The 13271-nt window shown below is 32.9% G+C and overlaps 1 protein-coding gene across 13 annotated transcripts in view; it reads left to right on the top strand.

The window, feature by feature from the left end:
* GRIA4 (glutamate ionotropic receptor AMPA type subunit 4) overlaps positions 1–13271 on the top strand; it is a 515605-nt gene that overhangs the window by 464821 nt on the left and 37513 nt on the right. For all 13 annotated transcript variants that reach the window (XR_010946265.1, XR_010946264.1, XR_010946266.1 and 10 more), the window contains one exon: positions 4593–4840. Coding sequence is in view for 10 of the 13 variants with exons in the window: in XM_067750880.1 (XP_067606981.1) it covers positions 4593–4840 (248 nt within the window). In the remaining 3 variants the exon portion in view is untranslated. The remainder of the gene's footprint in view (positions 1–4592; positions 4841–13271) is intronic.

Genomic DNA, 13271 nt, shown 5'->3' on the forward strand with positions numbered 1-13271 from the left:
TTGAATTTCAATAATATTTCTTTTAAAAAAAATTCAATTATAGTATTCTTAGATATGACAGATGTTTATGTAACACTAAATCAGGAACAAATCACTCAAAAATTGTGCCAAACCCATCATTGCACATTGTTTTCAAAAAAACAGGCAGTGAACACCTTTGTCAACAATTTGGAACATTACTAATAGATATAAAATTTGTAAATTATAAACTATTTGTAGATTTTTCTAAAACTGTGAATAATAGTCATGACAATATATTTTATTAACAATATTCTATGGATAAACTTAATTAGCCAAATTTTTTAACTTACTGAGTGCATTCCAGTCTCTAAAGCTTAATATAGTAACACATAATTCAGTACTTTTCACATAATTCAGCATAATTTCAGTACTTTTCTGGAAATCTGTGTTTCCACCCAAAAGAAACTAGGTAAAATTTAGTGACTTTGACTAAAAACCATTATGTATATGCATCAAAATAGAATACAAATTTGTGCTATCATTTACATTTTACTGAAAAATGATGACTGATTTTCATGTAAATAAAGCAGATATTTGTAGGTTCATCATTTTGCCTTGAGTGAGAAAGGGGAAAAGAAATATCATATTGATTCCCTGAAAATGTTTCAAAAATAACTCACTGTAGAGCTCTTTGGCATCAAATACATTGAGAATGTTATTTCTAATCTTTAGAGAGTTTTTAAAAACTGCTCAAGTTTGAAAAACTAATGAAGTAGGTAAGAGAATATATTGATTAGAAATATAGGAATAAGGAAAGCTGCTTCCTAGATACAGAGCCTCCCATATAAGTAGTGCAGTCACCATGCCCTGTTTCCTTTCTGTCCCACCCAATTATAGTTTTAAAATTGAAAGAGTGTTATATGTATAGGTATTTATGTTGCAGAATAGTTTGAACCCTAATAGGACAAGAAAATAATTTTCCCTGGAAGCATACTTCCAGGAATACATAAATTTGAGTTCTCTGATAAAAATCTCCTTCATTTCCTACCCTATGTTCTCCCTCCTCTCTCATACATGATCACCTGGTTTAAATAAATCATTTGTCTGATGGGTTGTTGAGGAAACAGAACGTGAAAGGTATTTTTGCCCTTGTCAAAAATGTTTTCTTATAGGAACACAGTAATGGTACATCTATCAGCTTCACTAAACTGCCTCAGGAAATGAATACTCAGCATTTCAAAAAATGTTGCAGTTGTTCTGGAAAAAGAATTAGGCCATGGGAGAAAATTACATCAGAATTCAACTGTTGCCTTGGTTTTGTACCATTATGAAACTTGATATGTTTCATGTTCTGTGCCACTTGTTAAGCATACACATAGAGGCATTTAAAGGAATTTTGTACTTGTCACTTAATGACAGGCTTTTTTAAGGTACTTTTACATTATTATAAACCTGATTTAAACACACTGATTTTCATTTCAGTGCAGATTTTATCCTGTACCTGTTTCAGTCATCAGTGAAATCATGAATGCATAAATGAGATGGATTAGTATTTCAGGGCTTATAATATTATCAAATAGTACATTGATAAGCTCTTACTGGAACATCAGTCTTGCTGCATAAGCTACTAAAAGCAGGAAATAATTTACCTGATAACAATGTAAATATCAACTATAGTGCATGACATTTTTACATATTTTCTATTAAAAGCAGAAATGGCAAAATACTTAATTTTGAAAAATTAAAAGGATGGCACATTTTTAAATCTCCAAGAATTATTATAAGTAATGAAATAATGCTTTAAATAGTTTCCCATGCATTGTGTTTCACAATAAAGATGAAACAAGTAAATCTGAGATCAATTTTATAATTTAAAAAAAATGACATATTATCTTTGCTTATTACCTTGAGCATATTCATTCCCCAAACCTGATCTTTAAGTAGATATCACAATTGAAGATAAAGATGTAAAAGTCCCACTATCACTACATTTATGAGCTTACTGGGTCTGCAAAAATCTCATTTTAGTCTGTCTCATCAAATTTATAAAAATTACCTTATCCTCATTCCTTAGCAAACACCCTCTTACAGTCACAAGTAAGGCACAGCGATATTATTTCCAGTCCTTTACCTCCTGAATTTCCCAACCTCACCCTCTCCACCATGTGGACTTGATTTTATCTAAACCATGCCCCTTTAAATCAGAATCAGAATTTCTAAACATTAACATAGTGACACACCATATAAATTTTTTTTCCAAAAACGTTTCTTTCATCATTCCTCTATTTTCCACTGAGAGTGTGTATTTTATAATTTCTATTATACATAAGAAACTAAGCATAATTACACTACAGATTCCTCTTTCTTCTGGACTTCAAAGAAATTAATTTAACTTCTTTTGCACTTAAGGTATATGTAATTCAATATATTTAAACAAAAGCAGTAGTAATTTTCCTCACATTAATATTATGGGAATGGACATCTATAAAATATCAATGACCTAAAGGTATTTTATTCCTTTAAAAAAATCATTTGCTTTAATATTATGTTGCATTCTATATAGTTAAATTATCTTCATAATTACCAAGCCCTAAAAATACTCTTTTTCCATTTTGCTGCCTTAGTTTTGTTTAGCTGTTCTCTTTTCCTTTAATAAGATATAAAAAATAAGTAGAAAATTGCCAAGTAACTAGCATGATTCTCATATTCTTAAAATTTTTCAAAAGAAATTTAATTAAAATAATACTCAGATTTTATTTCCTCTGGTTTCAATGTAGTATACATAGTGAAACAAAAAATATATAGAGAACTCTGTACCTTTTGGGGTGTAACTCTGAAGTGAAGTTATCAATACATTAAAAAAAGTGATTATATGCCTAAATGATGTTGTTTAGCAACACATCTAAATTGAAATCATCAGGATAGATGTTTAAACACAATCAGTATCAAGTGATCCAGAGAGTTGATAATTTTCAGAAATTGGAACTCATTATAAAATGGAGTAGTTCATACTCTAGAAGAGAACTTCATTATCAGAGATGGAGTGAATGAGGCCTGGCAACATGGCCTCCCTAGTGGATCTCATGGTTAAGGGTTCTGAATCCAGATACTCTTCTGTCCTGGTACAATATAGAATCTTTGCAACTGAATTATATTTGGCATAGAATTTTCCTAATGTGAGGATTTCTATAGCCAGAAGTAACCTGTCATTACCTAAACACGCATACACAAACATATCAGAATCTCTGAATCATGAGATATTTTCAAGTGTTAATAACATAAAAACATTTCAGAGGATACAGGATATCTATTTCCTATCTGATATTTATCACCATTTGAATATACATTAACATAAAATATCTGGGGTTTTTCGGTGTTTAGGTATGCAAATCTCTTATTGTGTGACTTATTATATAGATTTACTGATTACTAAATTTCCACCTTATGAAGCCAAAATTTTGAATACCACTTTTATCAGTTTCTTTGTTCACCTGAGTAATTTGCTTTTACCCAAAACATGTATTCTTAAATTTGCTATTTGGGTACCTTGTTGATTATTGAAGATTTGCTTCTTGTTGGATTCTATCTTCTGGTAAACAAAACAAGGTTGGTGTAAATAAGTATACATGCTACTCAGGATTTGGCCTCATGCTTAGATTTAGGTTTGACTGAAGTCTCCATTACTTTTAATTTGGATCCAGATGCAAAATTTCCACATCTTGCTATTGAACAAAATTAATTGCACCAGATAAAAGTCTGTGTGTATCATTGTATTGTCAAACACCAAACAGGATTTGGGCTTTTCTATTTTATTAAATATATCCTTTGGGGACATTTGAGTTCATTTGGATATATTTTCGTGTGAAAAAATGTGTGGATGAAAAAATCTAATATGAATGCAGATACCAACAAAATGAATTGGATAAATTAAGTCCTGCAAATAATGTAGATACAGCCCAAATAAACAAAAATATAAGTAAGTTTCTTGGCTGAAGTCAAGGGATTAGAAAAACTAACTCTCCAAAATATAAAGTGGGAAAACAATAATTAGTTCTCTTTAAAGTTTAATATATGTTCTATTTGGAGATTTTGTTAAAAAAGGTCTAAAAATGTTTTGGTGAACCTAGTTTGATTCTTGTTTTATGGATATTTGGTTTGTAAACTAGGGCAGATTTCTCCTCCTCCTTTGGTGTTCAAATACTGACTTGATAGGAACTGCACATTTTGTATACATTTTTTTAGAATGGTTTACATTAAAACTTTGAGGCATGGAAAAATATGAAAATAAAACAATATAACAACTCTCCTTGTTTGTTATAATTCAGTACAACTCTCTCTATGGCTGTCTACATTTTATAATAATAATAAGTTGTTCTTTAAGCAGTTGAGTAAGGTAGTTATTATGACATGAGGTACCTTTTTCTCCAAATATCACTTTTAAATGTCTTTCATTTCAGTGATTTTCTTAAACAGTTGTAAAAGGCAGTTTTCTAATTGTAAAAGAATAATGTTATTATGGCAAATTGCAATTAGAGGGTAACGTAGAAGGTTTTATCCTTATCTCGGTTCAGTCAATATTAACATCTTGTTCCCTTCTTTCCTGTATTTAATTTTATTTTAATGTCCTCCAGAGATCAAAAATAGCAGTGTATGAAAAGATGTGGACCTACATGCGATCAGCAGAGCCATCAGTGTTCACTAGGACTACAGCTGAGGGAGTAGCTCGTGTCCGAAAATCCAAGGGCAAATTTGCCTTTCTCCTGGAGTCCACTATGAATGAATACATTGAGCAGCGAAAGCCATGTGACACAATGAAAGTGGGAGGAAATCTGGATTCGAAAGGCTATGGAGTAGCAACACCCAAGGGTTCTTCATTAAGGTGGGTGGAATAGTATAACAATATAACATGTGTTGTTATAGTATTCCACCTTCCCTGATGTCCCTGAGAGAATTATTTTGTTTTGTGTGTGAACATGGTATGTTTGTTTGTTTTTCTGTTTCTCCATTTCATATTTTTTGCTCAACAATCAGGTATTTTTTTTTAATTTTAGAATAATTAATCTTAATTGACATATATCTTTTAAGGCCATATAAAAACCAAACTGGTTGAACACTAGCTGCTTCCAGTGGGCCTAAAACATGGGTAGCATATGCTTCTATATCTCATCAACTTTTTTTGGTCACTGAAATCTACATTCTCATTGTGTCAGTAATAATTCTACATTTTTTCATTATTTTTAAAATTATGCCTGCCTGCTAGTTTCTAAGAAGAAATCAATATCTTCTAGAAAAACACTTTTTTTCCATTTCAATGTTTCATTTATTATGACATCATTATATTTTAGAAAATCCTGAGTTGTATCAATGCTAACTTTGTAAATCACATTTATTTATAAATGCAATTATGATCAGAGGGAAAACTGGGCTCTGATTTTATTGTGCTTACTCAAGTCACACTCTCTACTGTTGCAAAGGGAGTATGGGGTAAGTAAGATCTGTAAAATTAGACCCAGTAACAATTCAAAATTGTTCACACATAGACCCCTAAAATGTGACTTATGACCAAAGCATCACACATGTGGTTGGTAGTCCACATGTGTTAAAAGTGAGACTTTGTTTCTTAAGGAAATGTTGGTAAAATCTGCCCTTTTCACCCTTTTGGTCCTGGACATAGAAAATTCACATGTTTATGTCCAGGAGGCAGAGTTTCCTATTTTCCTTAAGTAACAAAGGCTGCTGTTGAATTGCTGGGGTTAGAGCAAAGCTGGGGTCAAAAGTGACGACTGATAAATTACTCTGGTCTCAGTGCTGCTTAGGAGAGATTCATACAAAGCACAGATTCAAGAAGAAATCAGAATCTTTGCCAAAGGAATTAACCAAGAACCTGGTCTTGAAAAATGATGCTTCTGGTAAGCCTTTGAAAAATGAAGGTAATGAGACCTGTACTGTTGCCTAGTAGGAGTGAAAACAATATAAAATTATATGATTGGTTTCAAAAAGGGAGCTGCAATGTACTTTAGGTATATGTGCTGGGTGGGGGAGAAGTTGAGACAGATATAAGAAACAAATACTAGTACTGAAAAGTTTGTGTTAAAACAGTATTTTGTGTTTGCAAACAACACTGTAATAATTCAAGAGGGGTTCCATGGTATGTTCAAAAGGGACAATTTTTAAAGGAGATAGAACAAAATTAGCCAGCAAAGACATATTTGGGTGTAGACTTTGGCAATACTGAAGTCAGGTTTATTTGAACACACTTCGCATATGAAACTGGAGAAATGTGCACGGAGAAAGCCAAACAAATAAATTATCTATGATAAAATTCTACCCAAAAAGATTTCAGCCATTCAGAAACTAAAAGTGACATTAGAATATTTGGTCTTTAAGGGAATATATTGTTTGATGCAACATGAGAAATATGTAATTTCAGTGAGGCCATGTGGCAAATAAATCTCTATCGAAATAGTAGTAAATAGAAAGGGAGACAGCAACAGAGGGTGATATGTAGATTACTGTTCACACTATTGATTACATTCACTGGATGTAGCATTTGCTCTTAATTAATTCTCTGTGGATGTAGCTGCCTTGTCCTCTGTCTTGTGTCTACTGATAAAGTCAAGTTCCAGGGACTGAATTTGGCCCTCAGATAAGGGCGCGCCTGATTCCCATTGATAGCAAGAGTGTTCCCTCTTAAATGTACCACTTTGTCAAATCCACACTACAGGGATTGTTTAGGGAGAAGCTGAAGGGCTTCATCTGTCTAGAACTGTATAATAATCAGCTATTGGCCTCCCCCTCTTTTCCTGTCTTTCCCTGGATCTTGTTAATGAGGCAATTGTTAAACTCAGCTTCCTGGGTTAAGAGTTTGTTTATGTGCTTTGCTTTATACATGCCACAATTTCCTGAGCAAGCTGGTCCCTGCATGCCAAAACCACAGTCATTTTGTCCTGTCTTTGAGAATACTGGAAGTGCACTGAAGGCTAACCACCATTCACCTTACCCACACCTCCTTACTCCCCCACACCCAGCCCAACTAAGCAGGAGGCTCATTAAGCTTAAATTCTCATTCTTATTCAACTAGTAACCTTCTGCTTCAAAAGAGGCAAACTAATATAGAGATGGACCAATAGGCACCTTCTGTATAAATGACGAAATTCAAAATAATTAGTCATCAGAGAAAGATCCAGAGGGCATACCTTCATCAAGAGTATCTTTGAAAACTTTCTGCCTCATTTGTTCAGTTGAGACTAAGTCTGTTTTCCCACAAGATCTATTTTTTTAACCAAGTTTTTAGGTTAATAGTTCTGGACACATTGAGATTGGTCTGTTTCACTGTCATTAATTATGGCTTTCTTCCAAACGCTGCTGTTTTGATTCATTGGGTAATATGAGACTTTATGAAAAGGAAAACAATCTTCCTTCTATATAAGTATAACCAGAGAATGCAGACAAATGACTAGCAATCTTCTGTTGATCTAGGGAGTTTTTTTATTTCCAGATCTTGCTGTTTGGTCAAAATGCTTCAAAATAAATGTCACAGAAAAGAGTAAGAGTAGGATATATAATCAGGATGGAAAATCAAGACTTGGGTCTTTAATGTAGGCTTTAAAACACAGGCAATCAGGATCATCACAGAGCATATATCTGTGACTAGGGTAACAAATATTAAACCAGTTATGACTGGCACCCATCTTTATGGCAGAGAATGATATTCAAAGCTCCCTATTGTTCAGAGAGACTTTATTTCAGGCTAGTGTTTGCTGGGCATACACATACGTAGCATTTCACAATGTTAAAACCATCAAGCTATCACTAACGGCTCTCAGTAACAGAAGGCCAGTAAGTATGCTCAGAAATTATCAGTATATTATGATTTGACATAGATTCTCCAATTTGTAGGTGATAGAATGATGCCAGGTATATTGATGTTGTTAAACTTAGAATCTATAAATTTTAAAATTGAAAAGGAAAGCAATTATAGGTAAGTGTACCTACAAGCTATAAATATCAGTGAGTCAAAAAACTTAAATCTTACTGGCATTACTATTTGTTTTTCTAAGTTACCTTCCAAAGAAAACTTTCAGGTCTTATTGTGAGATAAAAGGGTAAAATCTCTTATGTTTCACTATCTCCCTACTTTGATATTTCTCCTGAATCTTCTTTCCACATACACAATGCCATTTATTCTACATGAACTTCCTTCTCATCCCTTCTCCAGTACCCTTGGCAATCCAAAACTCTTGTAAAAGCCTTCACTGGTTGAGAAATTTTTAAAGGTTGTTTTAAAATAGACACTCTAGATGGCATAGCAATGTGATGTAAAGTTTAGATGAAAGAGGAAGTGTATTTTGACTATACTATCAATACTATCAACTTTACTATGCAACTTTAGTATAGATACGTACTATACTATAGTATTTATTATCTAGGAAAGTTGTATACTTTACTATCAAAAAGTAGTTTCTTTAGTGTATTATCTATATTACACTAGTTTCTAGACTCTCAACTTTACCATGCAATAAGTAAACTGATAAAGATTGTTTAGAGTAAATCATAATTTATTTAATACAGATTTACTGACTATTAAATAGTTGTTAAATGAGAAATACCCCTTTTAAAAATATTCATGGTATCTAGTATCTTCAAGTACTTCCAGGAAACAAAGAAGTGGATCATATCTTCAGAATTTTCCTGGCCTTTGTAAAGATTTTTATGCTTGACCCTAATGTTTGAAGCCACATTAAAAAAACTAGTGTCCTGGGGATTCCATGGCAGTCCAGTGTTTAGGGCTCAGCACTTTCTCTGCTATGGTCCCGGGTTTGATTCCTGGTCGGGGAACTAAGTTCCCACAAGCCGTGGCACAGCCAAAAATTTAAAAATAAAACTAAAAAAGAAAAAAGCTAGTCTCCTATACTTTTATTATTCAATAGGGATAATTCCCATTCAAATTTTGCCTTCTCTAAAGATATTTGTGGAACTGTGCCTAATATAAGACAAATGATCTGTCGTTAAAAAAAAAAAAAGGTCTTTCAAGAGAAAGCAGTTCCAAAAGAACTTGATCAGTGGTTGAAATCTGGGGAAAAGTGAGGCCCATTTGGACTTGCTGATGCCCAGGTACAGGAACCTGTGGCAACAGGAGCTGCTCCTTTGAAACCAGGCACATCATGCTTAGTTTACAACAGGCAACTCAGAGCCCCCACAGCAATATCATGGCAGAGGAGAGGAAGTACTAAGAATGGGAATTAGAATAGCACATCTTCATTGGACTTTTTATTTCGGTATTTAACACAATCACTGACCTCATAAGACACTTGTCTCAAGTCTAAATCTGTATCAGGGTAAGTAGAGTTCTCTGTAGGCCAAATTATGTTTCTTCAACTTGGGAGTATTTTTTTAGGGCAGATGTATTAAATTTAATATTCAAATTCATGTGTGAAAAATATATTATCTTGAAGGAACCACTTTCCTACATAAAATTTCTGAGATATATTTAGTCATAAGTTCAGGTATACTTGGAAAGTTTAGAAAGAAGGAATTTGCTGGATGCTGTGTGTGACACTAAAGTTGTAGTCTGTTTTTGGTATTAGTAACAAGTCAATTGTTAGCACTTAATGTAGACACTAGTAAAACTTAAAAGTACAGAAATTTAAAGTGAGTACTTAATATTACTTAGCAGCACTTGGCCTCAAGTAAATATACTTTTAACTTATTTTCTGGAAACGAGTTGCAGCAGATTAGTACACAAGTATGGGTTTATTTTTAACTATTATGGAAAGGGAGAGATATGTTTTCATTTATGAATATCCCTCATTTTATTAGGTGGCATATTAAAAGATGCTACAGATAACTTAGTTTTTGAACTTAGTTTTTGTGATCCCATTATGTTTTGGAACATAGTCTGTTGGCCTAGGGATTAGAAAACACACTCATACAAAAATCATTTGCACCTCTCAGCATAAACGCACACAAACACATGCAAATCCCCCTGGTTGTGATATGCTTAAACACTTACTCAGTTTGCTATTAGAGATGTGGGTACCAAGTATTTTACATTCACAAACTGAGATGTCACATGGTAAAGGTATCAATGCTAAATGTGTCCCAGGGGAAAATAATCCCCTTTAGAATTCATGCATCCCATCTTTCTCTTGCTAGATACTGAGTACAGTAGGAAACATAACACTTTCTATTGCCGTTTGAAATTTTAGATTTTTCATTTAGCTCTTTCCTGCAGTCAAAAGATGATTAAATTTACAGCTCCCCATGAAAAGGAAAAAAATCCTGCATTTTTCTGCATTTCTTTAAGATCACCAAGTATTATACATTTTCCATTCTCCCTGCTTGTAAAAAGAAAAAAATGCCAATATGATTTGCCTTCATTCATTTGCCAATTTATTCAACAGATGGTTGCTGGGTTCCACCTGAGAATTTACCAGAGAGTTTTCAAGTTGTTCATTCTGGGGATGTTTTGTGGCTGCCGTAGGTAACACCATCTGAAAGTTTAAATTCAGTGTTTACCTGTATATGCCTCCTCTCCATTACACTTAGAAGCTATATTTTAGTAACTTGCCTGAGAAACGTGGATAATTTGTGGCTGTTTTAGTTTATACCACTTCAAAGAGGATTAAATTTAATAAGATAAAACTGCTACAAAAGAAGTTTAACAGTTTAAGCCTTCACAACCTGATTTGACAAGAGATCTAAGTTTAGATCTCAATTTTGACAGTTCTGTGAAAAGCCAGAATTCCAAGCTGTTGTTCTTTAGTCCCACACAATTGTCTTATAAACAAATATATTAAGTGTAAAGAATCCCCCAAAAGAATATCTATATCCTATAAAATTCAAGTTAATTCAGTTGCAACACACAACTAATGTGAGTGTAGAACCTATAGCCAACCAAGTCAAGCAGCCTTGACCTACCCATGCCACGTGTATTTAGGAAACATATAGTTGTATCTAAGGATAAAGTTCATAATCTGATATGTAATAAACGTGCTGTAGATGAACTTATCCCTATATTAGTAGTGTATTTAAGTGTTTCCTCTTGATATATGTCTAATAGTTTGACAGGTTCCATATTATGTCACTCATCTTTACACATCATCTCACTACAAGGATTGGTTTCCAGAAGCAATTGCAGTGCTAGCGCTCAGGTTATAAAGGGGACACAAAGGAACAACAAAGCAAGTGAAAAGGGGTCTGTTTGGCCAAAACAATATCAGCCAAGATGGGGCTGGTTTATTATTCATATTTAAGAGAAGGAAGATAGAATAGTTTGGCAGTCATTTGTAATGAACTGGGAAATAGTAAAGACCCTAGTTTAGAATTATATTCTGCTTTAATTTAAGTAGGGATAAGAAACTGTAGGTCATTTATTTAAATATTTATTTCTCCCCAAAAATCAGTCCTATAATTCTTGTTTTCAGAATGAAATAACATACATTTGAAATAGCTTTGCCACAAACATAGTCATACACACCTGGCAACACCTGAATAGAAAAGTCACCATTCGAGTTTTTAAAATACCTAGCCTGGCCACAAGCCTTCTCAGAAATGGGCATTATATTGATTATGAGAACATTTTAAAAATAATAATCATAAAAACAGAAGTTAGAAATACTGTGAATATATTGTTTATCCTCCTTAATACCAGGAATAGCTTTTTCATGATTAAAAGTAGTTTATTTTAAATGGACAGATTCCAAACTTTCTGAAAACCTAAAATTCATTGTTAGGACTCATTCACAGAATGAAATACACTTTCAGAAACTTCGTAAAGCCATTTCAATATGTTTCTTTACTGTCACACAACTCAACAATGAAAGAATCATTAAAGGCATAAAAATTTTCTTAGCATTAATTCTGCCTTTCAAAGTATACAATACCAAAATATTGAAGAAATCTATCACTGTAAATACTATTGACCAAACAAAGTCATGACATCATATTGAAATAATCTAGATTTTATTTATCTTAACTTTTTCTCTAGGGTACTCAATGAAGAAATTAATACACAAATATTTTTTACAGAAATGTTAAAAATTCAATCTGTTTTTTCTAAGTGTTAACTATTTGGGAGTTTGCCAAAATAAAAATTAAATTGGAGTCAATCAAACAAATGTGACACAAGCAACTCACTTTCAAAGACAACATAAGAGTATATGGACCCTCTCCATTGTTGCTTCACTACACAAAAGATTATATAAAAACTGTCAAGAACTACCTGCAAGGCCTCTGCTATTATAGAAGCCTAGTTGTTTCATATTTGGAGCTGACAGATTTGCAACTTCTGAACATCCTTTTAGATATAGTAACAGGCCAGAATCCTGTTAGTAACTAAGAGAAGACATCATCAGACACCCGGTCCCTAGTTTCCCCTCTTTTCAGGAATTTGCAACTAGGATCACAAAAAAAGTATTATCAATAAGTACAGCTGCTCTAAGTTGCTAACATCTTTAGCATGAAAAGTAAATTTAAAAGATAAAAAGAATGTGAAATAAAAAACTTAAAATTAAACCAAGTATCCAGAACCCTAAATCAATGCCCTAACTTTTGGCTTATATTTGAGGCTAGGCTAATCAGAGGTAAATAGAAGTAAATGGGATCCAAGAAAAACTGACCTGATTGTCTTCCAGAGTAAAAATGAAGGTCATAGACTAAAAAAAAGAATTATTTACTATGAAATGATATAGCAATGATAATATCATATAATGCAAAGAATCAGTTAATCTATTATTTAATTAATGTGCTTTTTAATTTGTTCACTTTTAAGACATAATGTTTAAATTTAGCTTAACATAGAGCTCTAAAAATTGCTGAGCAATGTATTTCTAAAGTGAAACAATAATAGTAGCAGTACAGCATTATAGCTTTCAAACCACTTCCACATATATATATTTTTTACTTGCTCCTTTTAACCCTTTTATGATGTCATTTTGTTACAGAGGAAGACATTATAAATTAGAGACGTTACGTGACTTGCCCACAGTCTCACACAGCTGAGATTGGAACGGAGATCTTCTGACTCTCTCCAGTGCTCTTATAGGAAAAGAACAAAAAAAGAAAAAAAACTTATTAATATAAATATAGTTTACTTTGAAAACTTACTGAACAGGTTCTATGATTATTCCATGCTGCAGTTTCAGCAACACTGATAATTTCAAGGCATATTGCAAATAGCCATATAAGAGCTCAAGAAACTATAAAGTCTAATTAATATTAAAAACTAAATAAACTCTTGATAAGTTAAGGAAATTACACAGAGGTAGATTTTGGGTCAACACAAAGAAAGATTTTTCAACAATTAAAAC

Source organism: Pseudorca crassidens, chromosome 9, assembly GCF_039906515.1.
Source record: "Pseudorca crassidens isolate mPseCra1 chromosome 9, mPseCra1.hap1, whole genome shotgun sequence".
NCBI lineage: Eukaryota > Metazoa > Chordata > Mammalia > Artiodactyla > Delphinidae > Pseudorca > Pseudorca crassidens.